The sequence below is a fragment of the Ptychodera flava genome, chromosome 21 (assembly GCF_041260155.1).
Source record: "Ptychodera flava strain L36383 chromosome 21, AS_Pfla_20210202, whole genome shotgun sequence".
In the NCBI taxonomy this organism is placed as follows: Eukaryota; Metazoa; Hemichordata; class Enteropneusta; family Ptychoderidae; genus Ptychodera; species Ptychodera flava.
The window spans coordinates 48281-67277 of NC_091948.1; the positions used below are offsets into that span (position 1 = coordinate 48281).

An 18997-nucleotide genomic window follows, 5' to 3' on the forward strand; every position below is an offset into this window, starting at 1 on the left:
ACATTTTGCTCCAACCAACAAACCCTCCCCTCCATCTCCCGAAATTTAATTGGTGAATGTTGATCAGAGGTTCCCATTCTTTCCTTACTGTGTGATACATCCAATCATACTTAATACTCTGGATGGGTGACATTGCAAACAAAAACAGTATTCAAATGAAATACACACTTATTATCTGTTCCAAAACATACCAGTCAGATAACAGTAACCCAAATATACACACACTGATAACAAAGTACATGTATCTACTTCGAACAATGTTTTGTTGGATTAAAAACTCTTTTGGGGTCAAAATGCCCTAATTTTAAAGAATTAGCATTTTTATCTGACATCAATCTTTCTGTGTGGTCCAGAAGTAAGGCTCAGTTCCTGACAATGTAACTTTTAAATATACCCTAAAAGCTTTCTATGATTCCAAAACATTTGGAAAGACCTTTAAAATTACGCATGTGAGTGATAAAAATGGGCTCTGATCAAAGGTAAGAGGAATAAACACTCATTACAAAACATACAAAATGTGCAGCAAATGTCAGGCAAATCATGCTACAAACCTTCAATCTTGATCAGTACTATTATAAGAAACCTGGTGAAGAAATACTGGGAGTAACAAAGAATACAGAAATAAGGAGAAAGATGCATTTAACAAAGACTCCTTCAAACTCTCTTTTGACAACGTAGGATAACTGTACCTGCAAAAGTCAACTGGGCCGTGGCCAATTCATCCTTGTGACCAGATGTAGACATTATTCTGTCAAAGTCTTCAAACGTCAGTTGGTCTTTGTTTTGATAGCCAGCCTGAGCAAACATGCTGTCCACCAGTTCATCTAGTTTCTCAGTCTCAACACTTGCACTGACGATGTCGAGGAATGATCTGTGCGCAGAGTGGAAAAAATGATACTGTAATCAACTATCATATCAGAAACAAATTCACTATATCTACAGAAAGTTCGCTGAACAGAGGCATTTAAGTCTAACAAGCAAATGGGCAAATCTATTGTACCACAAGTCAGCTGAAACAAGCATACATAATTGCTATAATATCTTCATTTGGTACACAGCAGTCAAATATTAACCCCACTTCATTGTCAGAAATTCTTTCATCTTATGAAAGACAATCAGATTTGGTGCAGGCATGGCAGTGAAAGAATGAAAGGTCCCATTATTTATTTGAAACTATTATATCTTTTCACAGAAAAAGGTTTTGAGGAATGGCAATGTATGTCAACTGACAATTGCACTCACAGAGACTGATCTAAATATTGAATACCATAGATTCTTACTTTATCATCTTCTTGAATTCCTCTCTGGTCATCGTACCACTGTGATCAAGATCATACATATCAAAGAAAAGACGCAGCCTTGTCTCTGCAGTACCTGTAAACATTGCAAAGATGAGTCAGCAAGCTGTACTGGACTTCATTGATTTCACAGCTATCAGATCCAAACAGTTACTGCAAGACATGACTTGGAGAATTTGTGTAAATGACAAGTAGCCATGGTATCTGGTACAAACACATTTATCTATCCTTCTATGGATGACATTACATCACAAAGCAGCTGTAATATCACATATAGCCATATACCTATGCTCACAGCAGCTCCATCCTAGTGAAGTTTACTGTAAAATATCAGCTGACATATTTTACCGTCAAGATCCACACTAAACATCACTGGTTTTGGGACGTTCCAAAACAACATTTACAACTTGTAAGTAAACAAAGTTAACAAACAAAATGGCTGGCACTATCTACCCATGATGCAATGTTGCCAAGACAAAAGTTTCATGGAATTTGAGAAAGAAGGATATTTGCAGTAGCTAAATACAAGAATATTGATTTGAATCTACTGATAATGTTGTCCTTTGGTTATTTCATTGAGTTTCTTGTCATTTTTGGACATGCTCTGGCAAACATTCTACCGTTTGTATGACAGTAACATCCAGTACATGCACAGCATCTGTTCAGATACAATTCTTAATGTAAATAAACAAATTAGCCACCTCTCGCCATTCAGTATCACAATCAGACCTGATTAAAATTTGCAGTTTTGAGGCAGAGGAGTGTTTGAATTGGTAAATGACTGTAACCATATTACATTATAAAAGTTTCTTCCCTATCATTTGTTAAATTCTGGGCTTTATATAAGATAAATCAGTGATTACCAAATTATGCCAATTCCTTGCATCATATCAGCATTTGTAACATTTGTTCTGCGTCACACACTCAACTTCACCTTGTGTCTGACGTAGCACAAATGACATTATTGCTGATAAAACACAGAATCAGGCAATATTGTGTAATAAGCTTTAATTATCTGCATGGTCAGTTCAAAGAATATTGGCCCTGGAATACCCAGCAGACACATAACCTAACCCTAGCCAAAGCCCTGACTATGTGGGGATTGTTTAACCTAACTACGGTAGCAGGTGCATATCCATTGGGTTGCTGCCATAACTAGTGAGTGGGTGCACATCCACAGAGTTACAGTCCTATTGTAGGTACATATTCATGGGTTCCAGTGGGTTGCTGCCCTAACTGGTGAGTGCACATCGATTGGCTTGCTGCCCTAACCAGTAGGTGCACATCTTGGAGGTTACCCTCCAAACAAGTGGATGTACATCCATGGGGTTGATGCCTTATAGCATAGCTTACCTTTGGAGAAAATAATCAACATGTCCAGGAATTCACGGAAAGAGACGTATCCATTCTTATCCTTGTCAATCAGCTCAAACATCTTCTCTACAAAGACGGAGTTTGGTTTGAGAGATAGAGCCTCAGCGAACTCTACTTTCGTAAGTTCACAAGTTAAGATCTCTTTGGCTTCTTTGCTGGTGGTCACCTCACTGGAAATACCTTCTCTCACGCCTTCAATATTGAAAGCCTATAAATATCAATAAATCAGCCAGTAAAAAATACTAGTTGTCATTAATAAGTCATTATTTGGGATAGTCAGATGCAAATTACAATGATTGATAAGATTTGCATAATTAAAAAAAGTCATGCTTCAACCACTACATAGATATATATAACAAGTTGGAAATGAGAAGAAATTTTTATATTTAAAATTTCACGTCCATGTGATCAAAATTTTTTCAGTCTTCACTTTATTTCTGTTGTATTTTAATGCCAACACTAATATTTCCATATTACCTAACTTTAATCCTTTCAACAAGTCATCGTTGATGACACAGTCCCCGCTTGTCCATTTTGTTATAATCTTTGGTGTCTAGGTAGCTGTGGTCTAGGTAGCTGTGGAATGACATTGATGCAACGGGTGCATCAGGCCTGTGACTTGCATAATAAAGTAATCTGAGGAACGTTCAATAAATGACTCATCTCTGCCGGTAATGACCATTGAAGGAACTTTTGATTACATCACACATAACGATGCCCTCACTGCCTCTAATGTCATGAAAGCACATACTATACACATGGTTTGGTGGAATTTTCGAAATGGTATGGGATCGGGTATGTTGTTGTAATCAGCCATTTCAGATCATATAATGAAACAAATTAATGTGCACAAGAATGCAGCCATAGTATTTTATCTTCGTATCACGTTTGAACAAAATCAGTCCATCAAGGGACAGTGACCTATGTTTATGTTTCAAAGACATAAAAAACTCACATCAAAATTGAAATCAAATGGCTGTCTATTGACCATATGGATCATAGCAAAAAATTAGTAGACATGCATATGTATGCCATATAGTACTTTATCTTTGTACCAAGTCTCAACACCATTGGTTAGGGAATATTTGATTTGATTAAGCCTCAAAGACATGAAAAAATCCAAAAATGACAATCTAGCAGCCATATTGGAACATGTCACAAAGTAAATTGACATGTATACGTATGCCATAGTGCTTGATCTTTGTGCCAAGTTTGGACAAAATCGGTGTAATGACCTTTGAATTACGCTTCAAAGACATGCAAAATTCCAACAAAATGGCAGTTCTGCAGTCATATTGGATCGTATTGCAAGGTTAATTGATACATGCATATGTATGCCATAGTGCTTTGCCTTTGTGCCAAGTTTGAACAAAATCGGTTCAAGGATGTTTGAGTTATGGTTCAAAGACATGAAAAAATCGGAAAAAAAAGGCCGCCTGTCGACAGTATTGGATCATATCATGAAATAAGTTGTTCATATGAAGTGCATAATGTTTTGCTTTTGTGCCAAGTTTGAACAAAATCGGTTCAAGGATGTCTGAGTTATGGTTCAAAGACACGAAAAATCGCAAACAAAATGGCCGCCTCGCAGCCATATTGGATCGTATCGCAAAATAATTTGACATGCATATGTAGGCCATAGTGTTATGATAATCGCAAAAAAATGGCCGCCTCACGCCCATATTGGATCGTATCACGAAATAATTTGACATGGATATGAAAACCACGATAGTGTTATGCCTTTGTGCCAAGTTTGAACAGAATCTGCTCAAGGATGTCTGAGTTATGGTCCAAAGACATGAAAAATCGCAACAAAATGGCCGCCTCACGCCCATATTGGATCGTATCACAAAATGAATCGACATGCATCTGTAGGTCATAGTGCTATGCCTTTGCGCCAAGATTGAACAAAATTGGTTGAGCAGTGTCTGAGAAACTGTTGATGACGGACGGACGGACGCACGCACGGATGGGACCCAATCTATAAGTCCCCGCTGGACTTCGTCCGAGGGGACTAAAAACAGGATATGGTACAGGACCATTGTTTTCTATAGAATAGGTGGATTGATGTATAGTGAATGGGCATGTGGTGGGTAAATTGGTTACGTTTTGTCATCACGATAACCCTTCTGCTCCAACAAGAAATAAAACTGTCACTTCAACACTTTCCATGTATAACTACAAATACATCAATTTCATTTTCAGGATGAAATTCTGGTATTTGTGAGCACCTGGAGTCTTCTGACTTCACAAAATTTTCTCTTCTGAAGCTGTTAACATTAGAAGCTTTGTGGGTCAGTTTTTTTTTTTCTTTCTGGAATTGTGTTCAGATTGGAATCAATCAAGTAAGACCCAGCAAGATAGCAGCAGCACTCCCACAAAGCTGATGTTGAACTTTCAAAGTCAAATAGGTATAGCAATAAATCCACTCTCTTGTGTGAGAAAAAATTCAACACCCGAAACAAAGACAGCTTTGAAGTGAACCTAGTCACTCAAGAAGTACATGTACCTACCTGGGCAAAAGCCACTCTGAAGAATCTCTCCAGGACCATCTGACGATGAGCTTTGGTTACAGCTTGCTTCAACATCTGGTCTTGTTTGATTTCTAACCGCTTGCTACCAATGCCGACCTCAGCTGTACCAAGGAAGTCTTGAAGTTCTTTGATAAAACTATCTCTCTGTGCTTGATCATCAAACTTCAATACCTGCACAGGGTACAGACATATACATGTACTGTTATTATTGACGATGACTCTGAATCTGTTTACAAGGGATGACACATGAACAGGTTGAACAATTTACCACCAAACTTTGATATATCCCATTTGTTAAACAGGAACTTCCCCTATAAAAGCCCAATTATCATAAATCCATGCAAATGTAAAAAAGCCACGCTACTGATCGGACGTGCCATCTTCAATTGGTCCCAGAGTCCCATAATTTCGTCATGTTTCAGGTGTTCATTTCCATCGAATCTTGCATACGATGTCCGTGAATACATAGTGACTACACTTAAATAAAAAATAAACTGAAAAAATGTTGCGTTTTGTGTTGTAGAAAGCATATGTTTCAAAATGCGTTCCCTGTACGACCATTTGACCTCTCTTTTGCATATGTTACGAAAGTGCCCATCATGATTATTCAAATTCATCATACAGTCAAAGCGATGTTATGAGAATTCAAAAACTCCCGCCCAGTGTATGCAAATCGCTGCATCATCAGTAATCTCCCTATTGTGCGCCCACGATCCTGTAATTTCCTGTTTAATAACAAAAGCTAATGAGGTATAGTATTTAAAATTGTTGATTTGGGCTTGAGCTGACTAATTTTCACAAACTTGTATTGCATACAAATGCACAAACATGATTTTCTCTGACTTTGTGGAATAGTGAGTTAAATCTCAATGTGGTAAGTATATTACAATGATTTTATGCCTAACTTTTTAGGTTGACTTTAATTGACCTAAACTGGGCTTATCTGCTTGGTCTATGGTCAACTTGCAAACCTTGCATACAAATGCACAAACATGATGATTTTCTCTGACTTTGTGGAATAGTGAGTTAAATCTAAATGTGGTAAGTATTACAATTATTTTATGCCTAACTTTTTAGGTTGACTTTAATTGACCTAAACTGGGCTTATCTGCTTGGTCTATGGTCAACTTGCAACCTTTCTTAGACAGTGACAATTATATTGGACCCAATATCTCTTGTTCTGTAGATTTGCCCTACCTTTCCTTAATCAGTTTTAAGTATTTTTGCAAAGTGTGCAGCCAGTATTACTATTGACTTATATATCTTGAAGTGATATATGTTAAACATTATCTTTACTCTCTCTGTCGCGGCTTTGGAAATTACAACAAAAAATGAAAAATTAGGAAAAATAAAGAATGTACAATAGATTTACAAATGTTTTTCTCAATTTCAAACAATAATTTTTGATTAAGATAATGAATTCTGTGGAAATATCCTACCCCTGGTGTTCAGCATTGCATAATTTGTACTTAAAGTACTACGTTTTTAAAAGCAACTTTGAAATTTACAGACAGTTAGGAAAGGCAAAGAGTGAATACATCAGTTTCTTTTGTAGTAAAATTATTTTGCAAAAGAATTACAAACACGGCCACATCATTTAAAGGCAATTTTAAATGTAAAACCAGGGAAAAAACAGGAAAAGCAGATTAAAGTTGAAAATATAATAATGAAACTACTAAAAAACTTAATTCACTTGCAAAAAATATTCAACATTTTTCCAGTAATGAAACAAGAGATGAAGGCACTGACACAACGTTTGCTGTTTTTAGAATATTTATAAATTACAAGGAGATCATCAAAGTGTGTGCCTACCAGATCATACTCCTTCTCCACTCTGATCAGCATCATCTTCCTTGCCTTGTCAGGTGAAACCTGGAATTCAACAGTCTTCACCATATCAGTAAATTCAATGATACGGAGAGCTCTACCTCTGTCTGACTGCACTGTGATCTGTCGGCCAGGACCCAGTTTAATCTTCACACTACGGTTGCTTTCTTTACCCCGCCATTCAGTAGCTGAATAAAGAGACAAATGCGAGATGGCCTGTGTGATTGGAACTATCAAAGTAAGTAGTTTTCTTCACTTTTCTCAAGAACCATTCTATACAAAGGGGAAACTTACCGTAAGATTATTTCTTCGATTTAATATTAACCTAACAATTGATAAACTTGGTTAATCCTGTCTCCATCATGGTTTGGCCCAAATCCCATGGTTATAAATAGTGAGTGTGGACCTGATTGCAGGGAATGGGGGGGGGTTATTTTGTCCATAGAGCAGTTCAGCTCACACCTCATGAAATGTGACAGATAGACCCCCGAAACAGACAGAACAACATAATAACACAAGACAAGAAAACTTACCAAGAAATATCTTCTCCTCAACACGCTTTCTCTGGGACTTTTGACGGGAACCAGATGTCAGCTTTCTCATTGATTTTTCTCTCAACTTTGCCAATAAGATAAGCAGCAGAACACACCCTGAAAATGACAAAAATAAGACATTTGCAGTCAACCTAAAAAATGCAGAAAGAAGAAAAAAGAGAGAGTACACATGAAATATTGAAACCAGGGTGAAGAGTCTGAACAGTTTTTGTGAAGTAGGCGCGAAGTTGCTGCCGACCGAACTCTGTGGTTATATTCAAAGTCTAACATGACAGGAAGACAATTTTTTAGGAAATTCGAGCGTTGGTGGTGGGGAATCAATGACTGTTGGCGATTTGAACCAACCGTCAATCAAACGCTTGTATAAACTCTGTTTGCAGGATTAGCAAAAGGTGACAAAAGGTTGAGATCAGTTTGTGTAATTAATGTTATAGAAATCGAACATAGTACTGGCCAAGTGTTTGACTGGGAGGAGAACTCCACTAATGCGAGAACCTGGGATTGAAAAGTGCGGCTTTAAACAAAAAAACACACGTCGCATTTCCAGACCGGTGTGTGGAGGGACTGTGTCTACATGTTTTCATGTGTTAGAGGGGACAGGTTAACCTTATCATCAGCATGGTTTGGCCAAAATCCATAGCCTTTGATGGTGATTGTGGACGTGTGTAGTACATAGATTGGGGATATGGGAGTTTGAACTCGGGGAAGGAGCTGTCTGGTACGTATGGTGTTGGTTTGTATGGTAGGATGTAAGCATGCCAAGGATGTGTAACTGTATTTGTCACTTTTAGAGGTCCTACTTACCAACGGCAAAAACTCCACAAAAGAAAAATGTCAGAGCGAAAGACACTTCGCTCCCAGAAAAGTAATCAAATGTCTGACGATCAGTACAAGGTTCCATATCAACCTCACTCAGCTGGTATTCTTGTGGACACACATCACCTGAGGAGATTATATCAAATTACAGATTTATCTCCACAATTTCTGTTCATATCTACAAATAGACTCTTGTCATCAAAATGACTACTGTAGAATATTGCACATGTTCATAAAGCAAAAGTCCGTTGATGAAGAGGTTTGGGATTTTTAGCTATATTTCATTAGTGAACTTTCTTTTGGCAACTTGCAGTAGTGATAGCGAGACTATTTAAAAAGAAAAACTGCAAACTGATTGAAAACCAGAGCAAAATAAATTTATTATGAAGTGATGGATGACTCTTAATATGCCATTCATAAACGTAATGTATCAAACACACATAAGTTTTGCAATCTCAATTTTATGAGAAACTATGAAATAAAATACAAGAGTTTCATGAGTTGAAAGCGTGTTGTGCTTTCATCCATTGCCATATGACATTTCAATTACACTGCTTATTGAAGAGACAAACAGGCAATGACTCTAAGTTGTAATGGAGCCTCAAATAAACACTGAAATGGAAAACATTAAGGGGACGCTGCACACAAAACAGCATATTTTGCTCATGAATCGCTTTTTTGCAAATATTTATTCAATTTTAATCAATTTGTTAACCCAAGATTAAAATATTGGTTGGGTTCACCTTGTAGCTTGTCAACCAGTCGAAAGTTGCGTGATAAAGTGTTAATTTATGCAAATGTATACAAATCACCTGATTTCCTGGCTTCTTTTTCCTCCCAATTTCGAAATTTCAAAAGAATTTAACTCCACTTGGTCAACTTTTCTGAAATTTTAACACTATGTTCTTTACATGCTATACAACAAAGCCACTATTTTGTTTGGCAATAAAGTTCTTACATTTTGAATAAGAGGCATTTTAACTTTGCTTATCATGATTTTAACCTATTTTTTTGAGTATCAGTCTTTAAACCCTTGCCATTTTAGAATGAGGCTAGATAATGCCAAATAAAATAGTCGATTTTTTTCTACATATACTCTTCTTTCAAGTGAAATACTACATTTCAGAAAATAGCGTCAAGTTTTTTACTTAAATTAATTTTTATCGTTGATACCAAAATTGAAGTTTTTTACCCCACATATACATACATTACATCCTTCGAGTAAACTGCTGCTACCATACTAAACTTTAGAGTCTGATTTTTGAAAATATATAGTATGAGGGTGTTTCCTTGTCATCTTTGATGAGAAATATTGCTTTGAAAAAATCTGTGTTGGCAACATGCAGCTAAACCTTAAAGTAACTCCTTAACATTATTAAATTTCATACGATTAACATTGAGATTTCATCTATGATGTCATGTACTTACAATGTACCGGTACATGTGATGTAATTCAAAAGCTGTATCTACACTGAGATTTCATCTATAATGTCATGTACTTACAATGTACCGGTACATGTGATGTAATTCAAAAGCTGTATCTACACTGAGATTTCATCTATAATGTCATGTACTTACAATGTACCGGTACATGTGATGTTATTCAAAAGCTGTATCTACACTGAGATTTCATCTATAATGTCATGTACTTACAATGTACCGGTACATGTGATGTTATTCAAAAGCTGTATCTACACTGAGATTTCATCTATAATGTCATGTACTTACAATGTACCGGTACATGTGATGTAATTCAAAAGCTGTATCTACACTGAGATTTCATCTATAATGTCATGTACTTACAATGTACCGGTACATGTGATGTTATTCAAAGCTGTATCTACACTGAGATTTCATGAGATTTCATCTATGATGTCATGTACTTACAATGTACCGGTACATGTGATGTTATTCAAAAGCTGTATCTACACTGAGATTTCATCTATGATGTCATGTACTTACAATGTACCGGTACATGTGATGTTATTCAAAAGCTGTATCTACACTGAGATTTCATCTATGATGTCATGTACTTACAATGTACCGGTACATGTGATGTTATTCAAAAGCTGTATCTACACTGAGATTTCATCTATGATGTCATGTACTTACAATGTACCGGTACATGTGATGTTATTCAAAAGCTGTATCTACACTGAGATTTCATCTATAATGTCATGTACTTACAATGTACCGGTACATGTGATGTTATTCAAAAGCTGTATCTACACTGAGATTTCATCTATGATGTCATGTACTTACAATGTACCGGTACATGTGATGTAATTCAAAAGCTGTATCTACACTGAGATTTCATCTATGATGTCATGTACTTACAATGTACCGGTACATGTGATGTTATTCAAAAGCTGTATCTACACTGTTACACTCTACTCTCTTTCTTACATTCACTTCCCACTTTTCAACTTTGATTTATGTGGACAAGATTTTGATCTAAACGAACTGATTTGGCTTGATGAATTTATATGACAATCTGAGAGGGTCCAAAACATTTATTTATTAACTTTAGCATAAACATGCTTGACAACAATTGTCGATAAATGAAAATGCTTGAAGACATAATTAACCTACATATCACATCATAAAGATTTGTCAATACCTTTCAATCAATAATAACACCGGTACATATACAAAGTATCTGAAATCTACAGTTCTAACATAAAATGCATAATTTAAAATATCCTACCAGGTTCATGGCGAAACACGTTTTTCTGAATTGTGACACTGCCTGATGATGTCTTCATAATGATATCATACATCGTAATATTCCATATTTCATCAATTTCATGTTCTTTGAAAAGACTGGAAAACAGAATTGAAGTGATTACCATAATAACATTGTACACGTTTATGTTCCATACTTTATTGATTTCATTATTTTTTCAAAAAGATTGTAGCATATTACTCAGGTGTATAATATATTACAAGGATGCCATACAACCTTAAGCTGAATACTTCAGCAATGTCATGGTTTTTTTTCATAAAAACTGAAACAAATCATAATATTTGACCTTGCACTTTCATGGTTGCATGATATCAATTTAAACATAGGGCCAATATCCCTATAGCTACTATAGACTAGAAGACGTACAAAGTATAATATTAGATAAAATGTACTCAGACCAGAAACGACAGCCAGGAGAGAACTTACTGTCTTGTAGGTCCATAATTTCCAAGCCATCAGCCTCTAATTAAGCAATAACCCCAGTCGCAGGAGGGTATACACGAGATTTTGGTACAATGCGCGACATATAGCACGAGCCGATAGGCAAGTGCTATATGGAGCGAATTGTACCAAAATTGAGTATATACCCGACTGCGAAGGGGGTTATTGCTATTATATCAAATTGTGTGTCTTTGTTGTCTTACTTGGGTATTTTCATAACCCTAAGCCCCAAATGCAGAAATGTCTGAGAGATCGAACGTCGGAAATTCTGCGTCCGAGACCGAGCATTTTTATAAGATGGGATTACGTACAGGCACACAGTATCCTACGATAAATACGCATTACGTTCATATCGACATTGCATTTTATTCGCATGCAACACGAACACTATACTTGTCAAAAATACCTGCTGCAGTCACACAGAAAATGGGTCAAGAGTTCAAATCAAAAGAAAAAAAGTAACAATTTTTTTCGTAAATTTACATAAGAACAATAGTCCTGGCTTTGTCTCATTCTGTACCACATACGCGTACACGGTATAAGTCGACCGTCGCCGCGTCGCGACATTCAGAGGTGGCACAGGGAAGTTACAGGATCTATTTTTGATGGATAATTTGGACGTTAATTGTACCAGAAAACAAGCAGTTTTAAAATAATCCAGACTTGCGATGACTGCAACTGTGATGAACAGTTGCGCAGAGTGTGTTCCTGATGCAGGGAGAGCTGGACGCTGACACTGCTCGTTGCATTTGATGTCAAATTTCGTCGCAGTCGCCAGGAGTCATCCCGTTGTTATTTTGAACTTGGTCTACATCGTTAGGACACTCCCCGGTCAGTTACAGCCCAAATTTTGGTAAAGAATATCTGACATACCGTTAGTGTGAGAAAGTGTCAATTTATTTGTGTATGAACGAATACTATCTTCATTTTAAAGAGCGGTCGCTCCCGCAATATCAAGCAAAGTTCACGGTGCGGTATGTCGCCCTAATATTTGTGTGCATCACACCCTGAATGTGCTGCTTCAGAGATGTCTTTTATCATGTATCCCAACTTATTTACACCAAGAGGTGAGTTACAGACCCATACTTTATCTGTGTATCAAAATTCGGTCTTCGGTCTTTGAAACAAAGTGGACTGTTTCGGTTTTTCTCGAGGGTCTATGGTTTAGATAGGTACGTTCAAATGCACCGACTGTGCAATTTTCGAAAATGCTGGTTTAGGGGCCCGTTTTACCACCGCTATCAGTGCTAAAACAGTATTTCAGCATTGGTGGAATGAGCTCTCGTCCAATCAGAATGGCGCATGGTAGCATGATATAATATAATATAAAATATACAATCATACATGTGGATGTAAAAGCAACTATAAGGAGCTGATATCGCCATGTGTATGAAAACAATTGATGTAATAAGTGTGACTGGTTTTTTAAATAAAGGAATAATGATGAACATGGCACAAATATGAATATTTGAAGCAAATTTGAGAATATGCTGTAGATATTTTTTGTGGTTTGGATGGTTGAACTACACAATTTGAACAAATCTAAGTTTGCTCATCCCTAGGGAACTGTATACCAAATATCAAAGCTATCTGACCAGTGGTTATGAAGAAGATTTTTTGCCAAAAAACCCTTTTTGAGCTAATTTGCATATTTTCAACAATATCAAAAAACAAAAAAAGAATAGTTTCTCATAATCATATTTTGCACCTACACAAGAAATATTAAATCTCTAAGTACTGCTGTTCTCAAGATATTTGAGTGGACGGACATCCTCACAGACAGACAGACAGACAGACAGACAGACAGACAGACATACATACATACATACATACATGTACATACATACATACATACATACATAACATACATACATACATACATACATACATACATACATACATACATACATACTGACGCCGGACAGATACCCATCCCAATAGCTTATATAGACTATAGTCTATAGTAGCTAAAAAAATACTGTCAAGGACACTGTGCTCACATTCCATTCGAATTGGTCCGTTCAAGAAATATTTAAACCAGAAAAACAAGAATGACAAATACAAATAAGGTCTGCAACTTTGGTACTGGAGGTCATCTTTAGGAACATGCATATCAACTTCTATAGAAATGGGACAAGCAGATCCAACATACGTAAGTAATGTCAACAAAATAAATTAGCCAGAGAAGGCTTGATAAAAAGAAAAGGTGGAAGAGTGGGAAAAAATAAAGAGTGGGGAAAAAATGTATAAGGGATCTGGTTAAAAAGTAATGCTACCTCATCAATCTTCTAGACCCTACCCCTTCCTGAATATCAAATGTTCCACCCCTTGGTATTGACCATGTTTACATAAGGTCAGATGGCAGGAAATGTATTTAGAACCTTGGGGAATTTTTAATTAATGCTATGAGTGCTATCATTCCAATATAGACAGTGCTTAAATTAGTTACAGATAGTGAAATGCCTTCCACTGTGGGGGGTGGGGGGGGTGGGGTGGGGGGGGGGGGGGGGGTGGGGGGGTGATTACGACATCTGGAATTATCCTGGATCCAAATTGAATTATCCTGGATCCAAATTTCTCATCAGTTCTTGTGTGTCTTACATGGAAAAGTTGCAAAAATTGGTCCACAATGAAAAACTTAACTTCAGCTTTGTTTTCTTGATCAAATTTTACTACAAATTGACAACGAATATGACAAAATTATGTTCACAGCCTTTGAAACTGTCTCACAACATATCCTGGGTTGGTGTAGGTCATTCAAGGTCACAAACTGAGAAAATTCCTAAAATATACAAATTTGAGGATTTCCCAACACTTTGAGCAGAAAATTTATCTAACAACATCCCTCTGGACTTTTACACCAAATTACAAAACTATCAGACAAGTAATTTTGAGAACAAGTTTCCTTAACCTAAAATGACTAAATTGTCTTAAAGATACAAATTTGTATATTTCAGGACAATTTCCACAATCTAACTATTGTTATCCCTGGACATCTGTATACCAAATATAAAGCTGTCTGCCCAGGGGCTTTAAAAAGAAAATATTTTTTAAAATTTCTTGACCAAAAATGACAAAAATTGCCCCAAATCAGTAATTTTTCCAATTTTGTCATTATTTCAACACATTAGAAGGGTAACACCCTTGCAAACATCCAACCCAAATTTGAGAGCAATTGGGCTGACGGTTTCATAGAAGAATAATATTTACTTAAAATGAGAAAATCAAAAAATTCAGCAAAAATACAAAATTAAAGATATCTCCACAATATTCATAAAACTGTATAAGGTTCACCTAAGGTACTTGCACACAAATTTTCAAAGCAATCAAAACAGCAGTTCTTGAGTTATTAATTCTTGACCATTTTCACATAATTAAAGCTCATTTGCATAACTTTGCCAAAGCAAACTTCATTTGAACACACCAAATACCAAGCTGAAAAGTGCAGCGGTTTGTGAGTTTTTGATGTTGATGGACATACTGTACGTACACACATACATACACACACACATACATACATACATACATACATACATACATACATACATACACATACATACATACATACATACATACATACATACATACATACATACATACATACATCAGTGTTAGTGCTAGGAAGTTTTTCAGTGTAGCCACAGTCTGTAAGTGTGGCTAAAATGATCAAATTTTTTTTAGCCACAAGTAACTTTTATTAGCCACATCCAACAAATCAATTTCACATCCAAATTGCACAAAACCTATTTTCAATAACCTTTGTACTCTATGTTGGTCCAGGGCAGTTGTACATACACTTTCATTCCTCGACAGATAAACTGCTGAGCACATTTTCTGCCAATTTTATAGCTGGAGATAATAAGGATCATGAGCACAGTAAAACTCCAGGTCCTTTGTGAAAGTTGTCTGTCCTTCAATTAAAAAAATATGTATTAAACAAAAAAAATTGGTCTCAAGTCCGTTCAGATTTATATTTCATGAATGCTGGTGAATAAATGGACCCGTCTCTTTATTTCAATAGACAGGTACAAACAAAGATCTATTTATTTTTAACTTTTATTATGGCACAAACAACAAAGAGAGTTCTTGGAACAAAACTTGCACAACATGTCATGAAAAATTGTCAAAGTCTAATAATTGACCATGATACTACTGTATATGGCTACTATCTGGTGATCTGGATAAAATTACAGTGATTGCTTGACTATGCAAAGTATTGTCCATACAGCATCAAAGATAACTATAGGTATTAAAAAATTGCTTAGTTTTAAGACGACATATTTAAAATTCGTAAACTCACTGAAAAATAAATGTGCAGTTTGTCAATACGACAAATCTACGATCAACCGTCTCATCTTTAAGGCTTGCCTTTAGAAGTCTCACATTTACTGCCATGCACAGACAAAAACCTTGCTGTATACTTTGTTTGGCCATGGTCTAGACCGTGCTTCAGCTGTCTTTGTTTTCTTCTCGGTGGTTTTCTTATTTCCTTTTTTTGTAAATTAGAAGCCATTTTAAACCTAGTTTCTTTCCCAGCTGAGAACAATCAATAAACTATTTGTAATTGGTAATTGCAGCTGCCCCCTAGCCGCATCGTATCGTGCATTCGTAATGGATTTCCATTGTTTGAGTGTCTCGAAACTACCCAAACCGCACAAGGACCAAGTATACAAAGAGGGGATCTTGAAACTTTTTCGCGCATGCTTATTTAAGCTGTGGTCAAAGTCCAACCCTTCGTGCCAGTTGCATGCTCAGGAACTCTGCCGTTGATCATCGGCCAACGTATTACAGAGAAACGAATTATTTGGTTCAAAGGCTAAATATTTAAATGACTGAATATTTCGATAATCTGACTGATGTTAAGATTTTTTTGATACGTTGAAAGTGACGGAACTGACATGATTAACAATGATGCAAGATGTTTGGAATACGTTGTGCTGGCATGAACTCAATTACCCTTGCACTCTGACGTACGTAACCAGGTCAAATGTTTCGCATGATGCTTGCAGCATATATGCTGGAAAATATGGATTGCGGAAAATAATGTACATTTATTTGTATAAACGACTATTTGTGAGAATAGTAGGCTCTAGAAATAATCCAGTACATGTTTTGGGTCGGTCACCAAGACCACAAGCATGTCAAAATTCTTAGTCCTTCGGGACAACAGATGGTATTGGACTGCAGGACTGACGTGAATTTCAAAGACTACGTCTTGGTCAATGATCCCAACATGGCACCTGGTCATGAGCATTTGCCACCCGTGGTGAAGGTGTAGCAATTTTTTTTGCCACATCGGACATTTATTCGCAATTTGAGTCTGTGGCAAACGTTAGCGCGAACTCTGTACATACATACATACATACAGACGCCACAGACTTCAGCTTATACGATAACCTCACATTGGTATACCAAATGCAAGCTAAAAAGGGATAGCTTTCTCCGGGACATTTGTATTTTTATGATGCAGTGAATTTTAAAGGGAATGGGTAATCAGAATTGCTTTTCAAGGTCGTACGGAACCCATACCACCAATGTAAATACTGCATTCAAGGTACATTGGTGATTGATATACGTTAAAACATGTTTGTAAAATTTAATTGTTGCAGCAATGTTAATGTGATGCATCTAGCGATCATGCATGAAATACATACATGTACATTGCTTGTGAATAAGAAAGTTGCAAATTAAAGGTGCAATTTAAACGACACTCTCCTCCCTTTAAAAACACAGAAGTTTGAATATTCATCAAAACTCTTTTGCAAAATGAGCTAGGGAGTTCTGATGTGTTTGAAATTTAGCGGGAATATGATGCAGCTATGTTGTCGAGCACATTGCCTCTTGTTCAGTCCCTAGCTAGGAAGGTAGCAGTCAGACTGACTGGGGTACCTTGCCTCTTGTTCAGTCCCTAACTAGGAAGGTAACAGTCAGACTGACTGGGGTACCTTGCCTCTTGTTCAGTCCCTAACTAGGATGGTAACAGTCAGACTGACTGGGGTACCTTGCCTCTTGTTGAGTCCCTAGCTAGGAAGGTAGCTGTCAGACTGACTGGGGTACCTTGCCTCTTGTTGAGTCCCTAGCTAGGAAGGTAGCTGTCAGACTGACTGGGGTACCTTGCCTCTTGTTGAGTCCCTAGCTAGGAAGGTAGCAGTCAGACTGACTGGGGTACCTTGCCTCTTGTTGAGTCCCTAGCTAGGAAGGTAGCAGTCAGATTGACTGGGGTACCTTGCCTTTTGTTGAGTCCCTAGCTAGGAAGGTAACAGTCAGACTGACTGGGGTACCTTGCCTCTTGTTGAGTCCCTAGCTAGGAAGGTAGCAGTCAGATTGACTGGGGTACCTTGCTTTTTGTTGAGCCCCTAACTAGGATGGTAACAGTCAGACTGACTGGGGTACCTTGCCTCTTGTTGAGTCCCTAGCTAGGAAGGTAGCAGTCAGACTGACTGGGGTACCTTGCCTCTTGTTGAGTCCCTAGCTAGGAAGGTAGCAGTCAGATTGACTGGGGTACCTTGCCTCTTGTTCAGTCCCTAGCTAGGAAGGTAGCAGTCAGACTGACTGGGGTACCTTGCCTCTTGTTGAGTCCCTAGCTAGGAAGGTAGCAGTCAGACTGACTGGGGTACCTTGCCTCTTGTTGAGTCCCTAGCTAGGAAGGTAGCTGTCAGACTGACTGGGGTACCTTGCCTCTTGTTGAGTCCCTAGCTAGGAAGGTAACAGTCAGACTGACTGGGGTACCTTGCCTCTTGTTGAGTCCCTAGCTAGGAAGGTAGCAGTCAGATTGACTGGGGTACCTTCAAGTTGCCTTTTGTTGAGTCCCTAGCTAGGATGGTAACAGTCAGACTGAATGGGGTACCTTGCCTCTTGTTGAGTCCCTAGCTAGGAAGGTAGCAGTCAGACTGACTGGGGTACCTTGTCTCTTGTTGAGTCCCTAGCTAGGAAGGTAACAGTCAGACTGACTGGGGTACCTTGCCTGTTGTTGAGTCCCTAAATATGAAGTTCAAATGATGTCGAAAAAAAAGACATGGCAATTTAATATCGTAACATGCCGGCTGATGTAAAATAATGGAATATGCACATGACTAGAACTTTTCAATCATGAAACTGCTAATCTATGCAGCCACATTTTTAATAGTTTTCTGTTGAAAAAAAACTGTTTTACAAATGTATGAGTTGACTCACCCATTCATCTTGTAATTCTGAAACCAGAACCGATCACCATTCCGGATTCTCAAGAACTGATCTAAAATAATTGTATGAAAAAGCTCTCCGGGACCTTCAGCCGTGGTTTCCATCAATCCACCTGTCCAGATATCCAGCTTGTTAATGTCATTGTCATGAATTTGTCGTAATCTCTCAACAACCTGAAAATTTGAGATGTGACATAAAATCTTTATTGCTCTGACTGCTGTTTCC

At 37.3% G+C, this 18997-nt stretch overlaps 1 protein-coding gene across 2 annotated transcripts in view; it reads right to left on the reverse strand.

The window, feature by feature from the left end:
* The window catches only part of LOC139121044 (dual oxidase 2-like), a 67303-nt gene that overhangs the window by 17354 nt on the left and 30952 nt on the right, over positions 1–18997 (reverse strand). For both annotated transcript variants that reach the window (XM_070685633.1, XM_070685634.1), the window contains exons 12-20: positions 18764–18945; positions 11111–11226; positions 8392–8529; positions 7567–7683; positions 7019–7221; positions 5186–5377; positions 2652–2880; positions 1281–1374; positions 690–871 (exon numbers count right to left, since the gene is read on the reverse strand). In XM_070685633.1, coding sequence (XP_070541734.1) covers positions 690–871; positions 1281–1374; positions 2652–2880; positions 5186–5377; positions 7019–7221; positions 7567–7683; positions 8392–8529; positions 11111–11226; positions 18764–18945 — 1453 coding nt within the window. The remainder of the gene's footprint in view (positions 1–689; positions 872–1280; positions 1375–2651; positions 2881–5185; positions 5378–7018; positions 7222–7566; positions 7684–8391; positions 8530–11110; positions 11227–18763; positions 18946–18997) is intronic.